Here is a 25,592-nt window from a genome sequence, read left to right on the forward strand (position 1 = left end):
CAACGAGGGCACCGAGTCACCCACAAACATGAGACCGTCCAGGCTGCGGATTATAACCCTCAGGTGCACTGAACTGTAAGGAACGTTCAAGGAAGAAACGTTGTTTTCACAAAACTGGGGAGCTGGCACCTGACCCCAGCGAGGGAAGGGACCGAGACACATCAGACTGTGAATCCTGAATGTAAAACAAAATCTCTTCAAACTAATCCCAGAATGCAAACTGACACCTGTATTTACAAGTTAATCTAGAGGGAAGGACGGCCAAAGAGCCAGGAACCCATTTTTAAATAGATCAATAAGGGAAAGGGTGTTGTTCGGATTAGATGAATGAAATACGTAAACTGAGGCAGGTGTCGGGTGCTCTGTAAACCCTGAAGAACCGACCAGTGGGCAACAGGGGAGGGAAATTGCACCCAGGGTTTGGGGGGATATAAACGGGGGCTTTTTGCCCTATTATGCGTGCCTGCCTTTAGGGAGAACACCCGGTCTTGCAAAATCATTAACAAAATGTGCTTTGCTGAGAGATCCTGCCTGGGCCTGTTCTATTGGCAAGGTGATCGTTTCCTACACGACCACACCTGGGCTCCGCAGTGACCCACGGGGGGGCCCACAGTGGGGCAGCACGTGTCACTGCACCAGTGGGGACCGTCACCCGGCAGCCACTCGCCTCCACACGCAGATTTCGGGGCCTTCTTGGACAAAAGCACTTCCATCTTCCTTGCCTTCTTTCTGGTTTTGGTGGTGAGGAACTGAACGATGATCCAAATGCTGATCCCAATGATACAGGGAATTGACCTTCTCCCCTGGAGAAGTTGTAGAAACTGAGGGCAACAGAAAGCAGAAATTTGGAAAGGTTGTTAGATGAAGCTTGGAGAGTATTCAGTAACAGGGACAAGGAAGATTCTTGAAAGGATAAGTAAGTATGGAACTGAAGAGGTTGGAAGGCTTTGAAAGCCTTTAGAGAGAGGTCAGTATATATGTTGGGAAAATGAACGTTGGGGAAGGTACAGAGGAAGTAGGCAGAGAGAGAAACAGACAGTAGCAAGTTTTGAAAAAGACTGATGGGAACCTGGAATGAACAGAAACAAGTGGAATTTTTGGTGGATTGACAACAAGTAACAATTACATAGTAGGTAAAGGGAGTCACTGGCCAAAGTGAACGGGCATATTTTTGTGAACCTTTGAAATACAAATTGGGTAAACAAGTAGGTATTGATAAATTTCTATATATGTCCAATTCCTTCCAACCTTTTTGGGAGAAGGAATTTGGCCAGTAATAGAGAAATTAATACAAGTCAGGTTATAAACAGAATAATAAAGGACCTCTACCCAGTGGTAGCAAACACCTTTCTGACTGTATTAACTCTAATTTGATTTGGCTTACTGTTTTAGATTTGAAAGATGCCTTTTTGCCTCTCTCTCCGTGAAGCCAGCCAGACAATATTTATGTAAAACCCAGCTCACCTGGATGGTGTTGCCACAAGGATTTAAAAACAGCCCAACAGTACTAGGAAATCAGCTCGCTAAAGATCTTGAATCTTGGGAAGCCCCATCTGATGAAGGACAGATGCAACAATATGTGGATGATCGCTACCAGGACACAGAAGACATGCATAACCTGAACTGTAAGCTTATTGAACTTTGGGGGCTCCAAGGATACCAGGTATCACAGAAGACAGCCCAGATGATACAGCAACTCATGAGTAACTCATTTGGGCTATGAAATCAGCGTAGGGCAGAGGACCCTGGGCCAGGCTCGAAAGGAGGCCGTATGCCAAACATCAAAGCCTCAAACTGTAAAAGAATTACGGACCCTTCTTGGGCATGACAGAGTGGTGCCAGTTGTGGATTTATAATTATGGATTGTTTGTCAAGCCACTGTATGTGCCAGCAGCCACAGATCAGGAACACCTGCAATGGAATAAAGGAGCTACACGAGCCTTTGAAGAACTTGGTAAGGCTTTGACAGCACCTGCTCTAGGACTCCCAGGTGTGAGTAAACCATTTTTTCTATTCTCTCACGAGAAGCAGGGAATAGCCTTGGGTACACTGGCACAGGATCTTGGCCCGTACCGACGAGCAGCGGCCTATTTCTCCAGACAATTAGATGCAACTGCAAAAGGGTGGCCGGGATGCCCGCGGGCAGTTGCTGCAGCGGTACTGAACATACAGGAGGCCCGGAAATTTACCATGGGTCAGAAAATGGCTGTGCTGGTATCCCACACGGTGCCTACAGTTCTAAATGAAAAAGGGGGACGTTGGCTTTCCCCACAAAGATTTCTCAAATATCAAGCTAAATCATCCTCACTAACACTGTCAAGCCAGCTTCTTTCCTCAGTGACAACATTGGAAAACCAGTTCATCATAATTGCCTGGAAACCATTGAAACAACATAATCCAGCCAAGCAGATCTAAAGGACATAGGATTATGGAGAACACTGAGAACTGCCTTACGGACGAAAGCAGCAATATCCTGAACGGTGAAAGGCACGCTGGTTATGCTATAACTACTAGCCATGAAGTGATGGAATCTGGGCCTCTGTCTGAAAGTACTTCAGCACAAAAGGCAGAAATAATCGCCCTTAACTGTGCTCTGGAACTAGCCGAAGGTAAAACTGTGAACGTTTATATGGACTCTAAGTATGCTTTCAGGGTCGTGCACGGAACAATTTGGAAAGAAGAAGGACTCTTGAACTCTCAAGGCGAACATATCAAACGTGCAGGAGAAATATCGGCAGCTCAACTTCCTAAGAAGGTGGCAATCATGCATATCCAGGCGCACCAGAAAGCGAGCTCGGAATTGGAAAAAAGGAAATGAGCTGGTGGACAGGGAGGCAAAACTGGTGCCTAAGCAAAAGGTAAAAGCGGAAAGTGCCCTAGTCCCCGACGGGCAGGTTATTTCAGAAGGTAAGCCAGAATATACTAAGGAAGACCAGAAACTTAGTATAGATTTAGAGGAATCATATCATGAGGAAGGGTGGGCTCACGCCCCACAAGAGAAAACTTATTGTTACCTCCTATTTAGTTTGCCCTTTAGTAGCAGAAACATTATACGAACATTTGATCAAAAATAGTAACTACAAATTGGTACACTACTGTAAGACAGGTGACACAGCAACGCGCTCTTTGCCTCCAGACTAATCCTAAGAATATACCTAAGCTAGAAATGGGTCAAATTGGGAAAGGAAACGGACCTGGGCAATAATGGTAAATTGATTTTTCGGAACTCCCAAGAAAAGGGGGGTGCTGATATTGGTTGGTACTAACTGATACCTTTTCAGGTTGGCCAGAAGCACTCCCTACCAGAACAGCAAAAGCTCGGGAGGTAACTAAAACATGAGCACAAGAAACAATACCAAGGCTTGGTGTTCCAGCTGATATATCCTCTGATAAAGGGCCACATTTTAAATCAAAAATTGTACAGCAAATCAGTCAGCACTTGAGAATAGACTGGCAACTACATACACCTTATCATTCTTCCTCCAGTGGCCAGGTAGAAAGAAAAAAAAAAAGATGAAGTGAGTCATCTAATTGAACAACAAATTGTAAATCTGGGGCAGGAGGCAAATTTGGCTTGGTCTCAATCTTCACCTTTGTCCCTCTTGCATATGAACAAGGCCAAGGGCAAAGAAGGGTTAAATCCTTTTGAAATCCTGGATGGGAGACCCTATAGTGTACAGAAGGGGATGTCTGCACAAGAAGGGGATGAAATTATGACTTTTTATATGGTTATATTGCGTAAACAACTTAACAAAATTGGGAAGAGTGTTTGGAACTTGGAGTAGGGGTCTGGATGGGCCAGTACATAACATCCAATTGGGCGATTATGTGTCTGTGAAGTCTCTTGCAGAAAAGGACTTTGGAATCACAACAGGAAGCCCATTTCAAGTCCTCCTGGCATCCTTCACTGCTACCAAGATTAAAGAACGGAATGCCCGAATCCATCATTCTAGAGTGAAGAAAGTCTGCAAAGCACCACGAAGGGTAACCCAGGCGCAACCTGGAAAATGCCGTTTCTTACGGTCATAACCCTAGCACACGGATGGGACGAAAATTGCCATGAGCAAGATCTGAATAAAACCATGGGGGAACGCTTTAAATTGGTGCTTTGGAATCAAAACCATCAGAGTGTATATATTACATTGCCCACTTCCGCAGAAGAAAGCTTTACATTTGTAGTAATTAACCAAAACCTTTCTGAAATTCTATCAAAGAAATTAGGTTATGTCCACCCTGACATGTTTTGGTCCTTCTGGACCTCCTGGGTAACCTTTTGGTCCCTTTGGTCCTTCTGGGTGACCAACCCAAACGGCACTTCCTACCTCAGCAAGAAGAAACCCAAAAGAGAAGACAAATGCTACAGCTGCAGTGAGCGGGGTCACCACGCCAAAGAACGCAAGCTCCCGTCGCAGCCCAGAAGATGCCATTCCTGCCGGAGCACCAGCCACATGGCTGTCAGCTGCCCCCAAAGAGCTCAGCAGCGCAGAAGACAAACACCAGGAGCCTGACTTTTGCATTAACATTAAAAATCTGTTGAAGGATAGAGATGGGTTTTCTCAGGTAGAAGTAGCCTTCTTACCTGCGGCCAGAGAAAACATAGACAATCATCACATTAGTAAAAGAATTTACTAACCTCTTAGCAAAGGGGGGAATGATACAGGGAACTGACAATTAACTAATTAACACTTGACACTTAAGGAACTAACCCTACCCCACATCACTAAAGACACTTAGAGAGCTAACCCTTTAACCCACATCACTATTGCCTAGCCTTGCTTAACTCTGTGTAACTTATTGTACGAAAAACAGGACTTCACTGACGCCTTGCAAAGATCACAATCCTCGGGTGCATCCTTGGGTGAACTAGATTACAGAAACTTGGACACAGTTTTAACCAACTCAGCAGTCTGAGACCCAACCAACTCATCACACTGGACCAAAGGTGATCGGGTACAGAGAAGAGGACCCGGGGTCACGATCACTGCGCAGCTGCAACCAGGAGGAGCCGGAGACTCTGGAAATGGTCTCCTGAACTCATTGCAATAAGAACCGCCTTCTCGGGGACAGGTTATGAATATGTACAGGTGTTCCTAAAACTTCCGTGAATATGTAACGCTTTACTGCATTTAACCAAGCTCACAGCTACTGTAATTTTACACACGTATTAGGTGAAATGATTCCCCGTGTGTCCGGCATCGTACCTAAATACATACCTTCCTTATAACCTCAAGGGTTGTAAGGTCATTCCACGCCTCACCAACAGCAACAACAGAATCAACGTAAAGTCTGTGCAGCCATAAGGACACCAGGGAAGTATAGAAGAAGTTCCACGTATCCATTGAGACATCTAGATCTGGAATAAATAACAGATTTAGCGAAAGCAGATTCCTACAGGATGAATTCAGTGTAAGCACACAAGAAAAATAATCATACAGGTTCTGTTCTAAGGAAAGGCAGAAAATACTTTTGTGCTGTGCAAGTGCCTGAAAGTAAAGAGTCCTTGCAAAACGTTCGCTGGCCTTAGTTTTGCGCGGACCTGACACAGGCAGATCTCTGGAGCTAAAAAGCTCCATGTCAGGGGAGAAATCACTGCCACAGAGGCTGCTGCCAAACACAGCCCTTGCTTGTGTACATGAGACACCACACTGGTTACAACAACAGCTTCGACCCAGACTTTCAAGGCCAGACTAAAACCTGGAAACCTTCAAAGTACTTTTTCAGAATTCTATCATGTGGGTGACGGTTGGTTCAGAACAACCCACACTGTTCTGAACCAACTTAAAAATTCAGGGTACATAACGCTGCAGCCAGGAGTGCACCTGTGCAGTCACCGACACTACCTAGCTCAGAAAAAAAAAAAGCATTTAAGAGTTTAAATAAGGTTTGTTTGCAACACTGATGGACTGAGGAACGCAGATGACACCCTCCTGCTGTTATCCACAGTCCTCTTGGATCTTGTTTCTGCAGACGTGAGACGAGCTCAGAAACCGAGCATTTCCAAGAGGCTGGAAGCTTTGCTAACTTATTTTTCCCCTGGGCTGTTACTAATGCTAAAAAAGCTTCTTTCCCCCTCACCCCTCCACAATTAATACTGAACCCCAAAAAAGAAAAGAGCCGAGGGGCTCCCAGGCCCGTTCAGCAGCTCATCCTGTGCCTCCAGCACGACTGGTTTATGTGGGCAGCCCACAGGGGTGGGTTTTACCCCTCCAGGGGGCTCCAGAAACCTGCAGCAGCCCAAGTACCCCACACCCTGTGCCCACCCCAGCACGCGCCATCCTGCACCCCCAGCCCATCCCTCCCGTGTTCACCCACCCCTCTAACCCCCCATACAAACCCCTCACACTGACCCCCACATCCCACACCCCAGTAACTGCCTCAGAACCACCCCCCCCAGTTATTACCCCTTCACATACCCCCAGATATCACCCCCCCCCCCACACACACACACATTTTCCCGCCCCGTGGTTATTACCCTTCCCCCCTCACACACACACACTCCCAGTTATTACCCCCACACACACACACTCTCCCCACCTCAACATCATTACACCCCCAGTTATCACCCCCCACCCTACAGCTATCACCCACCCCCCCATGGCTATTATTCACACACACAGTTATTGCCCCCTCCATAGTTATTACCCACACCCACCCCTCACAGCCCCCCCAGTTATTACCCCCACACACTTCTCCCCTCCCCACAATTATTGCCCCCAAGGGTTATTACTCTTCCCTCCCTCACACCCCCCGCCCCCCCAGCCCAGTTATTACCTTCACACACAGTTATTACCCCACACACACCCCTCCGGGGTTATCACTCACCCCGCCGCTATCAACCCCCCACACCCACCCTCCTCTCATGGTCATTACTCCGCCCCTCACACACACCCCTTCCCCCGCCCCGTTATTACCACTGGCCCTCAGAGTTATTTAGCCCAAACCCTACGGTCACCCCCCACAGTCCTCACAGGTTCACGTCCCTCACGGTTATTCCTCCCCCCATACACCGCAAGCTCCCCAGACCCCCGCCCCTTCCGGCCACCGTTTCCCTCCGGACGGTTCTTGCTGGCGCTCCTGGGGGCGGCGGCCACCAATGGGAAGGCAGCGTGAGGCGGCCCCTCGGCCGTGGCGCAGCGGCGGCCGCCGCCGTGTCCGTCTTCACCCCCACCAACCAGGGGGAAAGCGCCGGGAAGCGCTTCGGGATCGCCTGTTACCGCAACAAGGCCATGGGATGGCGCAGCGGAGCGTGAGTGCCGGCCCGGGGCCTGCCCGAGGGCGGGAGGGAGGCCGGCCGGCCGGCCCATGTGGGGCGCAGGCCCGTGTGGGGCGCAGGCCCGTGTGGGGCGCAGGCCCGTGTGGGGCGCAGGCCCGTGTGGGGCGCAGGCCCGTGTGGGGCCCGGCTGGGGGGGGCTTGTGTGGACCTCCCTTGGACACTGTGAAGAGCAGAGGGGCCCTGCAGAGGGACCGGGACAAATTGCAGAGCTGGGCAATCACCAAGCACATGAAGTTCAACAAGAGCAAGTGCCGGATCCTGCACCTGAGCCAACCCCGGCTGTACAGACAGACTGGGGGACAAGGTGCTGGAGAGCAGCTCCATGGAGAGGGATCGGGGGTTCTGGTGGACGGCAAGTTGAACGTGAGCCACCGGTGTCCCTGGAGCCAAGAGGGCCCCGTGTCCTGGTGCACCCAGCACAGCACGGCCAGGCGGGCAGGGGGTGATTGTCCCGCTCTACTCTGCGCTGGGGCGGCCTCACCTGGAGCATCCACTGTGTGCAAGGCTGGGGACAAAGGAGACAAAGCTACTGCAGCGTGTCCAGAGGAGGCTGCGAAGCTGGTGAAGGTTTGGAGGGGAAGCCGGATGAGCAGCGGCTGAAGTCCCTGGGTTTGTTCAGCTGGAGCAGAGCAGACTGAGGGCAGAGCTCATGGGCTGCAGGTTCCTCAGCAGGAGCAGGAGGGGCAGGGCTGAGCTCTTCTCTGTGACAGTGACAGAGCCCGGGGAATGGCAGAAGATGTGCCAGGGAGGGTCAGTGGGACATGAGGAAAAGGTTCTTCACCCAGACGTGCTGGACACTGAACAGGCTCCCAGGGATGTGTCACGGCCCCAAGCCTGGCAGTGTTCAAGGAGAGACTGGACAATGTCCTCAGGCACACGAGGTGACCTGTGGGGTTTCCTGTGCAGGGACGGGAGTTGGACTCCGTGATCCTGGTGGCATTGGGGGAGCTGGGAAGGCCCCTTTCAAGCCAAACTATTCTGTGATCCGTGTAGGTGCCTTCCAAGTCAGCACATTCTGTGATTCTATGACCCAGTTTTGTGGGGCAGCCCCGTGTGGGCACCCAGCTGTGGCAGGGGAGAGGCCCAGGTGGGGCCTGGCTGTGGAGCTGGGGAGCTTTTGTGGTACGCGGCTCTCCAGCCCAGGAAGGTGGTGGGATCTGTGTGAATCCGGGTACGCGGAGCGCCCTTGGGCACAGGGCAGTGCCCTGCGCTTTCCTGGGGAGTTACATCTCAGGAGTAGAAGTTTCCAGGCTCGTTGGCAGCACAGGTTGTTCCTCCTTGCTAAAAACTCATGTTCTTTTTTATATTGTTGACTTCACAAATTTTCTAACCGTGCCCTAATCTCTAGGGAGAAAGATTTTGATGAGGTCCTGCAGACACACAGAGTGTTTGTCAACATTTTCAAAGGCCAGGTGGCAAAGAAAGATGATCTTGTTAAAGCATTTGTGACGGATGACCAAACAGAAATCTGTAAGATGGTAGGTTTCAACCACTTCGCGGTTAGCAGCTTTATAAAAGCTTGGAGAAGACTTTCCCCTCCAGGGCTGGTGACTCCAGCACTGCCCTGGGCAGCCTGTTCCAATGCCCCACAGCCCTTTGGGGAAGAAATTGTTCCAAGATCCAGCCTCAGCCTCCCCTGGGGCAACTTGAGGCCGTTTCCTCTGCTCCTGGCACTTGTTCCTGGGGAGCAGAGCCCGACCCCCCCTGGCTCCAAGCTCCTTTCAGGCAGTTCAGAGATCAGAAGGTCTCCCCTCAGCTCCTGTTCTCCAGCTGAACCCCCCCAGGTCCCTCAGCTGCTCCCATCACACTTGTGCTCCAAGTCTTGAATATTTTATATGTATTTAGCTGAAAAGAGTTCTGAATACTCTGTAGAATATACAGCTTTTATACACTGATGTCTGTGGACACAGAAAAAAAAAGAATTACCAGTGCTGAAGAGTTTCTCACCTAAGGTATATTTTTAAGGATGCAGGGGATGCAAAGGGGACAGTTGCTCACTTGGGGAAGTCCAATGAAATGTTAAGAACAGATCTAATTTCTTAGTCCTTCTTGGTAGGATATGAACTGTGGGCTTGTTGTGAATTCAAGGAAATCTGTGCATCTTTTTTTGTAGTTTTTCTGTGGTGAGTTTTTTCTTTGAAATCTCTCCGTGCTGTCTGTCATAATGACGTACATTATTAATACTGTTATTTTTTTATCCACTTCACATCTGACCAAACCATTCAAGCAATTGTTAAATTTAACAGAGTTACTAGATTTTTCACTCTGTAGTCAAACCCATGACATTTATTAACTGGGTTTTTTTAGTTATTTACTGTCCAGATTTTAACAGAAGGAGAGCTGCAGGTATCGGACAAAGAACGGCACACGCAGCTGGAGTAGATGTTTAGAGACATCGCGACCATTGTCGCTGACAAATGCGTGAATCCCAAAACAAAGAGGCCGTACACAGTGATCGTCATAGAAAGAGCCGTGAAGGACATTCACTACTCCGTCAAACCAAACTAGACCACGAAGCAGCAGGTCTGTTTTCTTGCAAAATCGGTTTCAGGTCAGAGGTGGTGGCTTCAAGTGTAATTTCTCTGTTTGCAGCCACAGAGGGATCAGCAAAGCCCTGGGGGCTGAATTCTGCAGAGTGATTCTTCATCCAGCCGGTGGTTGAATGCTGGATGCAAACAGCTGCTGAAACTCGTGCAGTTTGTTTTCTAACAATTCAGGGAAGGGAGAAAGAAAGAAAGAAACTAATTAAAGCAGCAACAGTGATACGCCTGGAACAGAAAGAAAAGTTTTGTCCTTTAGTTTGATTGAGGTAATAAATCGGGCCTTGCATCTGAGCCACATGTTGGTTTGTAGTATAAGTGCTATTTAAGATTTCAGAGGGGTTTTTTAAGTGTTGGAGGGATCACGAATAACAAGAACTCTGCCTTTCCTTGTTAATCTACCAAAGCAGCGTTCGAGCAAACTCCCTGCAGCGCTGACAAAAGTGTCAGAAGCTGATGCGAAGGATTTGAGGTTTTGGTCTGTGTGATGGTTTTCAAGCAGGTGTGTAAATGCTCTTTGTTTTTAACACCTTTGTAGGCACTGGAAGTGATCAGACAGTTAAAGGAGACCATGCAAATCAAACGTGCTCACATGAGGCTGCGATTTATTCTTCCAGCAAGGGAGGGGAAGAAACTGAAAGAGAAGCTCAAGGTGCTGATTAAAGTGATTGAGAATGAAGATTTCCACCAACAGTTAGAAATTGTAAGCGATAAAGCCTGGCAACTGTGTGGGGGTGTTATTTTTCTCTGCTAAAGTGGCTGAAGCATTTCAAAGGGTTTCCCCAGCTGTGCTTGGCAGAGAGCTAAAGCCAGATGCCTTTCTCTGATGTCTGCATCACCCAAGACACTTCACTTTTGGTTTTCCACCAAGCTGAGTGGTGCAGTCGATGCACTGGAGGGAAGGGGTGACATCCAGAGGGACCTGGACAGGCTGGGGGGTCCATGTGAATCTTGTGAAATTCATCCAGGCCAAGTGCGAGGTCCTGCACCTGGGTCAGGGCAATACCCAGTACCAGCACAGACTGGGGGAGGGAGGGAGGGAGGGTCAGACGGATGGGCAGCAACCCTGTGGAGAAGGGCTGGTGGGTAACAAAAGGGCCGTAAGCTGGCAGTGTGCTCTTGCAGCCCAGAAAGCCAAGTGTGTCCTGGGCCACATCACCAGCAGGTGGAGGGAGGGGATGCTTCCCCCTCTGCTCTGCTCTCCTGGGGCCCCCCAGAGAACTGAGTCCAGCTCTGGGGTCCCCAGCGCAAGACAGACATGGACCCCAGGGGGTCTGTCCCTCTGTCACCAGTGCTGCCTCAGGCCCTCCAGCATTTTAGAACGATGCTAAAACCCAACCTGTGGCTGGCAATGCCAACCCAGGCGATGTGATGGTGAGTTTTGACCCACACATATATTAACCCTCCTAAAACCAACCTGGAAATGGCAGATGTTTGTGCCTCCTTGTGTGGAAGCAGCTCTGGCTGCCTCGTCCCACATCCCACCCTTGCAGCTCCAGGACAGACCCCACACTGGTGGCCCTGCCTGCATCTCCCGTCCCAGAACAGCCAAAGGAGCTGCTTGTTTTGGCCTCCAGCTGGCTGATTTAGCCTGGTTCCCTTTCTCCATGAACGATAAAACCCGGTGCTGAGGCTCCGGTGTCAGTCCCAGCCTGTGCCTATCCTTCGTTGTGTGTCATTTCATGTGATTTTGATCACATCCTTGAAAACAAAAACAAACCTCCAACGCACTCAATGTCAGCCCTCCCAGGGCAGAGATATTTCCGCGTGGTGAACGCTCCCGTGCAAATTCTCCCATGTCCTATTTTAGGTTTCTCACCGGCAGCGGCTGCAGACAACTGCGCTGGAGCTCCTGTCAAGCCTTTGGCAGTGGTTGTTGTGGAAGGAATAAGGGTCTCTCAGGGCAGAAGAGGAAATCTCTCCTTTCCTTCCCTGGGCTGTGTCACCCCCCCCCACCTGCCACCTAATGAAACCCCAATGGCATCAGCCCTTTCCCTCCCCTGCATTTCTTAATTTATTCCTTACATTATTAATTTTCCTATATTGGAGGGCACCGTGCAACCTTTCTTTTTCCAGTGTTTGGGAATGTGTGTGCTCCCCTGCGCACTGGTGGCGTCACCATCATTGGAGGGGTTGGACAGATGCAGAGATGAGGTTCTCAGGGACATGGGTTAGTGCTAGGGGTGGGTTATGGTTGGATTCCATGATCTTGAGGGTCTCTTCCAGCCAAAATAATTCAATGATTTTATGACCTCCATCTTGGGGACGCCCCGACATGGGCTCTACTGCCCCATGGCCCCCATGGGGTGGGGACAGTGCCCTACTGTGCCCCATGCAGCTCCCCTGCCCAGTGCAGGCAGGCTGTCCCAGGCAGGGCTGTCCTGTGTGGCCCAGGGGTCACTTTGGCAGAGGGATGCTCCTGACCCTGCCACTGCCTTCCTGGTTGGTTGTATTTTGGTGTTTTCTTACTCTAGAAACCCAGGCATTGCCTCTGGTGTCTTCCCACTCGCTCCTGTACCTTTTTGCCACTTGTCACATCCATTTCCACGGCCGCCTCTCCCGGGCCAGGCTAAGACAGCGGCAGTCAGTCCGATTGCACCCAGTGTTGTCTCCCGGGCAGGAGCTCGCTGGTGGGGTGACGTCTTCTCCTCGCCTCACAGACATGGTGAGGAGTTGGGATGCGGTGTCTGAACACATTCAGGGAATGCTCATGATAAAGCAGTTGGCCTTTATCTTCTGCTCACAACTTAACAGTTTCAGGAGACCTGAAATTCCTGTGTTGCTGCATGTCGTTGCTCTTCCCCTCCTTTCAAGGCAGCTAAAGCATCTCAGTGTTCCCTTGCATCTGGCAAACAGGCCACAGACCGGATTCTCCAAAAACTGAGATGGAAAAATGGAGTCCAGCTTTGTCAGAGAGAAGTCTTCAACACGTTTTGTGGCTTCTCTGTTGGCCAGAGTGCAAAGACCAGACCAAGACCCTGAAACAACTGGCACCAGGGGAGGTTTTAGGTGGGATATAGGGGACAATTTCTTCCTGAAAAGGGCTGTCGGGCATTGGAACAGGCTGCCCATGGCAGTGGTGGAGTCACCATCCCTGTGTGTCCCTTGGGACAGCCATGTCATAGAATCACAGACTCATTTTGGTTGGGAAAGACCCTCAAGATCATTGAGTCCAACCGTTAACCCAGCCCTGGCACTAACCCACGTCCCTGAGAACCTCATCTCCGTCTGTCCAACCCTCCAGGGATGGTGACCCCACCACTGCCCTGGGCAGCCTGTTCCAATGCCTGACAGCCGTTTGGGGAAGAAATTGTTCCCCAGATCCAACCTCAACTTCCCCCGGCGCAACTTGAGGCCGTTTCTGTTTGTCTTATCGCTTGTTACGCTTAGGGTGGTGAGAGCCTGGCCCAGGTTGGCCAGACAGGTGGTGGATGCCCCGTCCCTGGAGACATCCCAGGCCAGGCTGGACGGGGCTCTGAGCAACCTGAGCTGGTGACGATGTCCCTACTCATGGCAGGGGGTGTGGTGGGTTGCAACTTGGGCAGCTTTTGCAACGGATTTGTGGTGTCTCTGCACCCCTGTGCAGTTGTATGGATGTGACTGTGCTTGGCTGCAGGATGCTGGAGGAGGAGCTGAGGGCAAAACGGCAGTCCGAAGAGGCCCGGCGAGACCGGTCGCGAGCCCAGCTGCTGAAGAACGAGGAGCTTCTCCTTGAATTTGAAAACAGAATCGACCGCCTCCTCTTCCATCTGCATGGCATCACCGTGCCTGGCCAGGTATTCACCCCAAGTGGCTCATTTTGCCCACCAAGGTGGTTCTCTCCGTCTCCAGGATGACTCTCTCCTGTCCCGGGGGGTGGAGGAGAAGCTCCAGTACCTGGGCCAGAAGCTGCAGTACCTGGCACAGCGGGCGGCCCACCTGCCCCCTGAGTGCAAGATCCTGGATAAGAGCAACGAGATACGTGGGATGTCCATCCCTGCTGGGGTCTTCGGGGACCCGCAGCAGGCTCCTCCTGATGGCCCATCCCAAGTGTCCCCCAGGGGGACATCAAGGGCATCCCTTGGGTTGTAACACCCACCTCCCCTTCAGCAATTAACCCAGAGTGTCTTTCACAGATTTTTGTGAAGGCCAGGGATTTTCTGGAGAAAAAAATGTCGAGTGATCCTCAGAACGTGGTGGTTTCCTTTGAGGAGAGAGACAGCAGCGATGACGGTAGGAGAGCTTAGCGGGGACGTGTCCCACGGCGACTGTCCCTGCCCCTGCCTGTTGGGATTTCTGACCATCCTCGCCTGTCTCTCCCTGTCCCAGCAGAGCCCAGCCCATGAGTTCTCTCCAGACCTTGGGGCTGTCTCCAAGGCTTTGAGCATGGGTGGTGCTTTTAGGTGGGGATGTGGGAGCATGAAGGCAGCTGGCGGGGTGGTGAGCATCGAACCACAGAAGGAACAAGAAAAGATGCTGTGGGGCAAGGAGGGAGAGCCTTGTCTTCGAAATCACCTGGTTGTGAAGAACAACCAGTGCTGGGGTCTGTCTGTGGCCTCTTCCCATTGGATACTCTTGGAGGAGCCACTGAGTTTCTGAGCTTGCCACCTGTTTTGAATGAAGCTGGAGCTGCATCCAGCACCGCGTGGCTCCAGACCTTTCTGGGAAGCCCCAGCAGGTGGGGATGGGCCACAGCAGCGGCACTGCCAGGCCCTGCAGGTCAGCCTGGGATGCTGGGCAGGAAGAGCCAGGGCTTGGCAGGAAAGCTCCCTGTGATGTCACCAGCCCTCCAAAACGTGCTGGCTCTCCCTGGTGACATGGGCACAGCAGAAGTGGCCCTGCAGACCCTCCCCAGCCCGTTTCTCTCTGTTCCCTCCTCCAGAATCCTCTAAATCTGATGACGAAGATGACGAGCACGTCCCCACCCGGGAAGACATCAAGAGGGAGGGGCAGCTGCTGATCCAAAGCAAGAAGAAAGCCAGCGTGTCACGGAATGCACCCCGAGATTAGTTTAAGGGACAAGAGGGTCCAAAACAACTTTTATTAAACCGGTGAGAAACAGGGTTTTAGAACTCCAAAAGTGACTTAAATATAGGTTCGGGTATCAGTTGAGGAAAATTATGAAGGGGCAGCAACTAGTACAACAGGAGGTCCACAGTGTGCATGCACGTGGCTTCACCCAAAACAATGCCGGAACCGCCCCTGAGGCCCAGAGGAGTACACGCTTGCCTGAACACGGTGCGGGATTATTCTTAAAGGGATATAGGTACTCGTAGTGAGTACGGAAAGTGTACGCTCGCGATTCCGCGAGGGTAAATTTATAATACACTCGCAATCCTGCGAGGGTTAATTTACTTACACGTGCAAATGTGCACGGAATACTACACGTGCTTATATGGAAGCACGGGAGGAAAATACACTCGCGATTATGCGAGGAAATAATTTTATACGTGTGCCAATGTGCACAGAAGGTTACTCGTGCATATGTGCACGGAAAGTATAAATACACTCGCGCTTATGCGAGCAAATAATTTTATACATGCTTATATTAAGCACGGGAAGTTACAGGTGCAAATGTGCACGGAAAGTATAAATATACTCGCAATCCTGCGAGCCGTTTTACTCACACCCGTGGCGGCAAGGCAAGCGGAGTCTCCATCCCGGGGAGGAGGGCTCTCGGCGGCAGCATCTCGCTCGTGCTCCGAGAGACCCGCGACAATGGGCGGAGTCTCGACGAGAGTCCCGTTTTTTATAGGCTGATCAGACCTGACTCTAGGCATTCTAGAAGCTTCTCTGCACCCCCACACCGGTTGTGGGGTGCCTCTGAAGCCTCCAAACATCCCCCACACTGGCCGCGGGCACCCAGCGGCTCACTGGCGCCTCGGCACTCCCGTCTCCTAATGACCCTGAGCCCTTCTCTCTGTCAGCCTCTTCCCGAATGTTCTGCAGGGTACGCTAAATTAGGCTTTTACACATATCTGTGGAACAGTTTTTTTCTACAAAGACTACATACAGGTTGCATTGTTTAATGGCAGCATGTACTAATATTATATGCTCAGGTTTCACAGCCACTGATAACATATCCATTTAGACCAGTTTGATTAACAAATATATCGTTAAGTCTATTACAGTCTCTAACCCCAGGAAAAATACACCCACGTGTTTAGTGAGAAATTATATTACGGATATACGCTTGCCTGAATCTGGCAAGGAATTATTCAAGAAAATCCACGGGTTTATAATGAGGAAAACACCTGCCCAAGCGGCGAGGAATTATTTAATACACTCGCTGATCTGGTGAGGAAATAGCTCAGTTCTACCTAGTAAGTTATCGCTCACCCCAGCGAGGCGACGAGGCTGACCCGATCCCGGGAGGCTACTTTAGGTGGCGATCCTGCCTAAGGGGAGGCTTCAGGCAGACAGACCCGCAGCTCCGAGAAGACCACAAACGGCCATTCAACGGGACCCCGTTTATATCCGTGTCAGATCTGACTGTGGGCGGTCTAGAAGCTTCACGTCTTCTCTGCACGCCCCTACTGTGGCAGGGCAGCCGCGCTCCCCGCTGCAGACACGTTGGGTGAGAGAGGCAGGAAGAAGCGGGGAAGGGTGGAAGGAAGCCCATCGGCGCTTGCAGCCCTGTGTCCCCATGTGGGGACATGGCAGGGGCGGCCTGGGGAAACCCCTCCCACTCAGGAGACAGTGGGGTGGGGGCAGCTCCCAGAAACCCCTGCCCACTGCAGAGCCCCTGGCAGGGCCTGGGGGGCAGGTGTGTGCAGCCCCTCTGTGACACGGTCCGAGGTCACAGTGGGACAGCCAGACGTCACAGTGGTGACAGTCCCCCTTTCCCTGTCGTGACCAGCATCTGCCCCACTCACCCCGGTGAGGCCGAGTTGACTCCAAGTGCTGAGAGCTGCTCTCGCCACCGCTCTGCTCTGGAGTAGCTGCTCTGCAGTGAGGAGGAGAAGGTGGAGAGAGGGAGCACGACAGCACCAAGGAGTGTGAAAGGTGGAGAAGGAGAAGGAGGAGGAGGAGGAGAAGGAGAAGGAGGAGGAGGAGGAGAAGGAGAAGGAGGAGGAGGAGGAGAAGAGAAAAAGAAGGAGGAGGAGAAGAGAAAAAGAAGGAGGAGAAGAAGGAGAAGAAGGAGGAGGAGAAGGAGGAGGACAAGGAGAAGCAGTAAAGCCATTGTCCAGCCACTTGCTGCTGTTGTTGACTTGAAGCAGCAGTGGAACTAAGATGGCAAGACAGCTCTTCTTGCAGCCTCACCTGAGCCCAACTATTGAGAAGCTCGAGCGTTATGGTAAGGCCTTCAGGCCCAATTTCACATGTGTGTCTGGGTCAAGGACATCTCTGAAATCAGGATGGAAACCCGAGGACTGTGGGGGGTGGTTGCTCAGGAGTGGTGACTGCAAGGAGGGACCTGCTTGACCATCCCAAAGGGCTGAGGGGCTGATGTGGCAGCCAGGGCTCCTGGTTCCCTTCCTGACGTGGCCCCTGCCTTCCTGGGGCAGCCCAGGCAGAAACCCCTGACCCCAAAGGGCTGCCCTTGCCTGGCGCTGGGCATTACCCACGCTGAGCTCATGTCTGAATGGAAGAGCTGAAGGTGCTCGTGGGCCACGTGGGCTCTGTGTGTTCAGAGATGTGACCCGGCAAAACTGGCCCCTGCTGGGGAGACACCAGGGCCTGCCCTGAGCCTCCGAGAGCCGCGTGGAGCACAGCCCCGTGCCCCCGCGGGCATGGCAAAGCACTGCCGGCTTCCCGTGGGAGTGGGTCACACCCTGGAGAGCTGCACCTGCAAGGAAAGGAGCCCCTTGGAGGCAGCATGAGGTGTCCTTTGGTTCTTGCCGGGCTGGAGAGAGACCACCTGAAATGCCTGAGTGAAAGATGCATCGCTCCTTGGACAGGAGTGGGCTGAATGGTCTTGAGCTTGCTGCCTCAGAGCATGACAGGTCTTTCCCTTGTTTTTCCAGAGTTCGCTAAGATTTGGGCCAGCACATCGTATCACCTCAGCCTGCAGCTGGCTCTCCACCAGGTGGGCCTTACCTCCTTCTCCCCTCACACCCTGATGAACGCTGATCAAGTCCTGACAGCCCTTTGCCATGGGGTGCAGCTGTTCTTCCCCTGCGTTGAAAGCAGGAGCAACGCCCCAGCACGACACTGCAATGCACACAGTGACATGGACACCTTCTCTGTCCATTCAGATGTACAAGAAGGTCCCCCCGTCAGAGTTGCATGTGAAAACCTGGAAGCCTGGGACACATCTGGATTTATTCCAAGCGTGGGAACCCCCTGCCTTCTATCTGATTGAGCCAGAGGGTGTTTGTCAGCTTTCCCTCACCTATTTGGTTCTTCGTAGCTGAAGGGGGGTGAGAGGGAAAAGCGCAGCCCCTGTTTGTGTTCTCCCAAGGAGCCCATCTTGCTCCTTTGTGCCTCAGGCCAGGGCAGGGCACTAAACACCATCAGCCTCCTCTGACAAGTCACCCGTCTGCCCCTCCAAGACTTCTTCCCATCCGCCATCTCCTCTGTTCCAGGCTGTCCGCATTCCCGGAATCGGGACTTTTGCGGTTGTCAGAAAGCGAGTAGCCCTCAGCGAGCAGGATCTGGTGATCGTGGAGAGACCCGTGTTTCGACCTGACAAGGCTGTTGTGCAGGACTATGAGCTCCGCTATGGTTGCAAAGACTTCCCTGGTAAGCAGCGTGAAAGCGGCGCTGGCCCTTGAGCAGGGTGGGGAGGGGTGCTCTGCTCTCCAGAGGTGACTGAGGGGAGTACCAGCCACCCACCGCGGTCCTGCCAAGAGCTTCACTCGACAAAACCAGCCGGCTGTGAAAGGACCCTGCCTAGCTGTTTGTTTTAAAGAATCACCAGAGGACAATACAGCTAAGAGCGCACTCTCTTTGTCCTGCTTCAACAACAGGTTCCCTCACAGCTTCCTTGGTGTGGTGTCTTCTGGTTCTGTGATGCTTCAACTCTTGCTCCCCCTTTCTGCTGCACTAGACCTCCTCCAGGCAAATGCCAGGGCTCTTCCCAGCTCCCTCAGCCTCCTTGCACAGGGGAAAAGCAGGGGAAACCCAGGGGGGTAAGACGGTTCCTTCCAAAAGCCAGTGACGGCGACACCTGCGCCTTCTAGTCACTACTGCCTTTGGGGCAGCTGTTGTGGGACCCTGGGGAGCACCCAGAGCTTGGGGCTGTGTTTGGGGTGCGTTTCTCTCTAAAGACAAAGACAGCACCGAGTGTGGGCTGGCACCCTCCAGCTTGCCCTGGGACCTGGTGCCTATCTCCCCACTTTGTCCCGCAGTCACTCTTCTTCCCACCAAGTGCCTAAGACTCTTTGTTTCCCTTTCTGTATCAGAGAAGCCACAGCTGTCTGCTCCGCACCTCACTGTCCACTTTAAGAGGAAGGGACAAGCCGAGCGTCTCCTCAGAGGCGCTGGCCCAGCCAGGCAGCCCAGTACCAAAGTGTTGCCTGAGGGCCTGGAGGCTGCAGACCTTTGATTGTAGCCTGCCCAGCAGGTCTGCAAGCTCATGTGTTCCTCTTCTCTTGTCTTTCAGGCCATCAAGATTTCGAACAACTGCCGTATGCTGAGATAGCCTCAGAGAACGCTGTCTCTGAGGGCACCGTGCAGCTCTACATGGAAAGGACCACGCACCTTTTCCATGCCTACCTAGAGAACAGGAAGAACGTTGCCATCATCTGGAGGGACGTGGGCATGCTGATTGCCGAGGGAAAAGAGATAAAAAAGAGATTTTACTTACACTTTTTGGAAAGGCTGAATGGCACTGGCAAGATGCTGCAAGCTCTTCTCGAGGTAGGATTTTCACTTTCCCAGCCCCACTCCTGCTGCTTCTGAAATGCTTTCTGGGGGCTGCTTTCCCCTGGCCGACCATGCCTTGTTCAGTCACCTGGGCTCCTGGAGCTCTAGAGCACAGCAGGCTCTCTGCAGAGCACCTCCCTGGCGTGCAATGGCCTGGCTTTGCAAGAGCCACCCCCAGAGGAGCTGCACTTTGCGAGAAAAGGCCGGCGTTGATGGCGGGGAGCGCTGCGTGCCCCACTCTGGGGGCCGGGAGCAGAGGCACAGGCAGAGCAAGGCTTGCTGAGCCCAGAGCCCTTGGGCGGCTCTGGCTCTTTGCTGGCGCTGGGCTGAGGCGGAGCGAGCAGCCGGCCCTTCCCAGTGTCCGCTCCTCCCGTCATCCGTCTCTGTCCTCGTTGCAGATGCCGGAGATGAGGGACTCAGTCATCTCACGCCATGACACCGCTGCTTCCCAGACCTCCTCTGGACGTGTTATCGTCCTGCCATGGTATGTTTGACTTCACTTGGAGGAACGTGGGACAGTGGCACGGCTTATGCATCTGTCCTACTGTGGAGCTAGAGACGCATTTAGGCAACATTTCCCACTACGTTTCTCCTGCTCCTTTTCTTTCCTCTGTGGGAGAGACTGCTCTTAGGTCCGGAAACGTTAATCTGCAAGGCTCTACAGGAACTTGGAGGGCAAGATCAGAATTCAAAAGGGTGTTAGAAAATCAGAGCACTAGATAATATTCTGCTCTCCATGTGCACTGTGAGCAGGATCATTTCCCCAGAAGCAGCAAGGGGGTTTTGTGGGAGGACGACCATTCTCACGGGAAGGATGGAAAAAAGCGGGCACAGGCTGACGGGGTCTCACCTAGCCCTCCCGGCACTGGAGTTTCTACTGCAGCCCTCCGGGTTGGGCTGCCTTGGGAAACAATGTGGTGTCCTTTCTTCAGCCTGGTACCTTCTTGCTCTTCAGGTGCCAACTTGAGACCGTGCCTAAGATGCCAACGCTGATAGACCTGACGGGACGTGTGCAGGGAAAAGGTGATGGCAGTGGAAAGAAAGGTCGGGGACCAGTGGGTTGCTGGCAGGGGGCTGCAGGGTTTCCTTCCACGGCACATGGAGGGGATCAGAACTGAGGTTACCCCAGGAGGCCTGGAAGAGGGAGAGGCTCCTCCTGTGACTCTCTGGACCCATCATGGTAATGCTCCGGTGCCCCATCATGGGACAAGGTCTCAGGACAGTCCTGCACCACAAAGGGCCTCTTGGACTGCTGAAGGACACCTTTCCAGTGGCCTCCACTCCCTGCTTGGGCTGCAAACAGTGCAAAGCTCTAAGCCTGCTTCTTTCCATCATGTGCTCAGATGTCTCAGAGGCAATGCCTGTGGTGTGAACCTGCTCCAGCAGCAAATGTGTGTACACAGGACCAATGCAGAAATCCCAGAGCTGGGTTCCCTTGAGCAAAATGATTCCCCTTCCCAGAATGACTCCCGGAGACCACCGGCTCTGCCAGGGAACCCCCTGTTTCAGCACAAGGATGAGAGAAAGCCATCCAGATAGTTTTCCCCAGGGAACCCCAGGGAATAACGGTGCACTGTAGGCACGAGGAGCTGGACCAGAAAAACAGTGTCAGAAAAGGCCTAAGACCTCCCAGGAAACATGGCTTTCCCCCAAAGGGATGAAAAGGACCACCTTCCCCAGTGTTACCACAGCCCTGAGCAGACCCGCACGTCACTCTCCTTGGAACTGGCACACAAGTGGCACCCGGTTCCCAGAACAACACCGAGATGCTGTTCTGAAGAACCGTCTCCTTTCCCCTTTCTAGAGGATGCTGCCGAGAAGCGCCTCCTCCGTCGAACCAGGCTTCCTCCAAATCGGTTACCTGCACCGACTGTGAAGCCGGAGCAGGGTCAGAAAGCTGAGGGGAGTGAGCCTCGCGCCAGGTGAGACACTCGCATAAATGGGTGAGCGTGACCCCCTGCTCCGGGCTCTGTGGGAGCGAGACGTTTCTCGTGCGCTTTTCCCACGTCCCACTAACTCATGGTTTCTTGCTCATGGCAGTGTCTTGTAGCTTCTTGGCAGACTCTGCTGGCACCACTATTTCTTTCTTCCCTTCCGATGTGCAGAACTCTTGAGTAGCCAAGTGCAAAGGCTCGTTCCAGGAGCAGAAGGTCATTTTGGCTTTCCCTTCAGGTTGAAATGAGCCTGGCCTTTCTGTTTGCTGAGAACAGAGTTCTGCAGTTAGTTACTGCAGAGGATTGCCCTGAGCAACCAGGAGCCTCTTCTACGCTGACGCCTGTCTTACGGAGAGCCCAGTGGCAGGATGGCTCTTCTCGTGGGGTCGTGTCCTCCTCCCTTTGACACTGTGTCCCCAGCGCCCAACCTGCCCGTACAGGGCGTAGCGCTATCTCCGGGCACAGGACCCTGTTCCTCTGGTTGCTCCAGCAAGAGAGGGCCGAGACCTGGGCATCCTGAGTTGCAGGGGGGCTGTTGGGCCCATCCGAGGCTGACAGCTTGGGGTCTTCTCTGTGCCTGGGGACTTGATCACAAGGATGTGAGCAGAGCACGTTCTGCTGCAGAAGCAGGTGCGCCACCTGGAAGCACAGGATGCAGAACCAGCTCCTCCTGCGCTCCTGCCAACACGCCCTGTTGTGTCTTTGCAGGCAGCTACCGGTCATCCAGAGGAGCTGCTTGAAGGAAAAGGAGGAGAAAGGAAAGCTACCGCCTCTGCTTGCACCCAGAGAAGTGGACTTCATAGCCAGAGCCATTGAGAGGAGAGAAAAGGTACCCGACACCGGATGCTGCAGGAGCACATCGTACTGGACTGTAGAGCAGCGTTGCTCCACACGTGCCAGTGCTCACAAGATTCTTCACTGGGTGTTCACGGGACCACTGACCAGTTGCTTTGGTGTTTGCTTGAAGGGAGGCGGGTCACTGTCAGTTGAGAATATACTTGTCACTTCCAGTAGCCTGGAAACACCCCCAGAGCCCTCACTTGAGGCCGTTTCTGTCGGCCAGGTGACTGCAGGGCTTGTCTGGGCTCGCCAGCTGCCGGCTGGTTTGTAGCCCGGTGGTGGCTTATCTCCCTGGTCATTCCAGACGGGCTCCTCGGTGGAGCCTGCGGGAACCTGGGAGCAAACCAGCGTGGACAGCAAGGCAGAAGAGAAGGGAGGGAGGGAGGGAGGGAGGGAGGGAGGGAGGGAGGGAAGGAAGGAAGGAAGGAAGGAAGGAAGGAAGGAAGGAAGGAAGGAAGGAAGGAAGGAAGGAAGGAAGGAAGGAAGGAAGGGAGGGAGGGAGGAAGGGAGGAAGGGAGGAAGGAAGGAAGGGAGGGAGGGAGGGAGGGAGGGAGGGAGGGAGGAAGGAAGGAAAACAGCTCAGCCGTGGCAGGGAAGGCTAATGCTGCCTGCTATTGCATTTTGTTTGTCCCCCAGAATAAATGGGAGAAGAAGGAGGAGCAGCTTCCACCGTATATCCAGAAATACCTGGAAGAACAGGAAGAGAAGGAAACAGAGCTGGCAGAGGCCGAGGCAGAAGAGGAGATGCCCAATGTGGAAGGAAATGGAGAAAAGCCAAAGGAGATGCAGAGGAGCCAGGTACTTGGGATTCCTGCAGAAAAAGAGCACTTTCTCCCGTGGGGCGGCTGAGACTGCAAAGTACCCTGGTACCCAAGCCGTCATAGCAGCCTTGCTGCAGCAGAACCGGGCGGGTGATGCTGCCCTTCCTGAGCAAGAAGGGGGACACAGAGTTGCAGTGAAACCCTGGTGACACTCAGAGGTCACCCCAGGGCCTGCTGAGCTCCTTCTCCCGGCTCTCCCCGTCCCGTGTGGTCCATTCAGAAGTGTTCTGGGGTCTGCGTGCTGGGAAGCAGCACCCTCCGGGTGCAGGGCTGTTGTATGAGAGTCTCCTCCTGTGCAGGAATCCAGCTCCCCCGAGTGCTCCTCAGACAGCTCCTCGAGCAGCGTGGAGTCAGACGAGTCCAGCTGTGACCTGCTGGAGATGAACATGGAGGGCTGGGAAGAGGCCGGAGAAGAGCCCCCCAGCGTCCCTGAGGACAACAGCGTCCCCCCGAAGCGGTACGAGTGTGCCCGCTCCAGCCGAGCCCCGGGGGCGGTGGGGCGTGAGCCGGTGGTGGTGGGTACGGGGAGCCAAACCCTGAGCCACGGGGCTGCACAGGACGCCCCGGGATTTCTGCAGCCACGGGAACGGGCTGGGTTAGACCCCACGGCAGGGGCCAAAGCAGGTGTGGGGCTGAGTGTGGGAAGAGGCAGGACGGTCCCAGCTGCAGAGTCAGGGAGACTTTGTCCTTGCTGTTGCAGGAGCCTTTCCCCACGGACAGACCGGGCCCTGCGGGAGGTGGTGACCTGCATCCTGGGGCAGGTGGCCCGCAAGAGAAGAGGGGAGAGGGATGAGCAGCTGGATCTGCAGGACAAGCTCCAGTGGTAAATCTCTCCGGACACGGGCAGTGCTTCCTCTCCCGCAGTCCCTTCCTCCTGCTCCCCGCAGCCCCGCGGGAGAGAGCCGCTTCTCCTGGCACCGGCCTCTCGGCAGAGCCGCTCCTGCGGCCGCGGCTGGCGCCCAGCTGGGAGCCCGGCTGGAGCGCTCTCCTGTGCTCACACCACCTCTTCCCGCTGTGTGTCTGCAGCGAGCTGGCAGTGCTGCGGTGGGAACGGTCGGGGAAAGAGGCAGGCAGCAGCCAACACCTGCGGGAAGCTGCACCCCAAGCTGCACCCCCTGCCAAGGCGGGGAAGAGGAGGGCAGGACCGGTACGTCCCCAAGGCTTGATGTGGTGGCGTTTGTAATGGCGACGGCGCAACGGTGCGGCCAGGCTGGTCTGGGACAGCAAGCAGCCGGGTTGCTTTCAGCCCCGCGCTCCCTTGGCTCAGGGGTCGTTGCAGAAAGGCTCTGCAGTCAGGACCGTGAGCAAAGCAGGGCTGATGGAGAGGCTGAAAAGAAGGGGCAGGAGGGAGGGGGAGCGCTGAAATCCCCCCAGCCCTTGCCAGGGACACTAACACTGCCTGCTGCTGCATTGCCGTGGTCCTGCAGGCGCAGCCCCGCGTGTGCACGGAGGAGGAAACACGCAAGCTCTGGGAGTCCTTGTGCAGCAAGATAGAGCAGAAGCGCAGCAGTGGCACCGCCAAAGGCCTGGAAAAAAGAGCCAGAGCAATGGGAGGCCCAGGTACCGCAGGCACTGAAAAACAACTGGGGAAAGAGCATTCCCAGTTGAGTGTTTGCCTTTTGGAGTGCTCGCCTCTGAAAAAGGGGGTGTGGGCCAGCTTCAGGCCAGAGCTGGGCAAAGAGGGTGTTTTCCTGACAGCCCTGGGGGCACGGAGAGCAGCAGGGTGGGACTGCATCCCAGGGACCTGGACCTGCTCTCTCCAGACAGCAGCAGATCCCACCACATGTGTCCTGACCAGACTTGTTGCTCTGCACCTCTCTGTGCATACAAGACTACAGAGCTTTGTATTCAACTCCTCAGTTCTGGAGAACAGATCTACTCCACGTCGGCCAGTGCCAGGAGACCGTCTCAGGCGCTGAGGCTCGCGAGAGACACGTCCAGCAAGAGCCTCCTCCGGCGTGACGAGCGCCAGTGCCGGCCAGCCAGGCTGCTGACACCAGCTCTCCCTTCTGTTCAGTAAAGCCCCACCTGCAAACCGCTGGGTCTGACACTGTGGGTGTTTCCTTGGTGGCTGTGGAAGCTGCGCTGGGCAGTGGCGCAGGGAAAGGCCACTGCAGGGAAGAGGGCTGGAGCCTCAGCCTCAGCCCTGCTCCAAGGGCAGCCCTCCCCAAGGCTCTGCTGTACCGGCTCGGCTGCGGCCCTGCTCTTTGTGCCCCTGCACCCCGCGTCCCTGGCACGGAGCCTGCCGCAGCTGCACATCCCGGACAGGAGCGGGAGGAGAAGGAGGAGGAGGAGGAAGAGGAGGAGGAGGAAGAGCCTGGGCACCCTGGGGAGCCGAGCTGCAGGGGAAAGCATCCGGGGGCTCGCCCAGCCAGGGCACTGCGGGGCGCCCAGA

General features: G+C 53.8%; 1 protein-coding gene across 1 annotated transcript; it reads left to right on the forward strand.

Moving 5' to 3' along the window:
• Positions 1-13,931: 13,931 nt before the first annotated feature.
• LOC139826627 (coiled-coil domain-containing protein 81-like) lies at positions 13,932-20,569 on the forward strand. The gene is made up of 6 exons (XM_071802979.1): positions 13,932-14,843; positions 16,652-17,089; positions 17,760-17,821; positions 18,321-18,477; positions 19,340-19,596; positions 20,558-20,569. The coding sequence occupies exons 2-6, from the start codon at positions 17,026-17,028 to the stop codon at positions 20,567-20,569; spliced, it is 552 nt and encodes a 183-aa protein (XP_071659080.1). The 5' UTR covers positions 13,932-14,843; positions 16,652-17,025.
• The last annotated feature ends 5,023 nt before the right edge of the window (positions 20,570-25,592 follow it).

This window comes from Patagioenas fasciata, assembly GCF_037038585.1.
Source record: "Patagioenas fasciata isolate bPatFas1 chromosome 19 unlocalized genomic scaffold, bPatFas1.hap1 SUPER_19_unloc_1, whole genome shotgun sequence".
Classification (NCBI taxonomy): Eukaryota; Metazoa; Chordata; class Aves; order Columbiformes; family Columbidae; genus Patagioenas; species Patagioenas fasciata.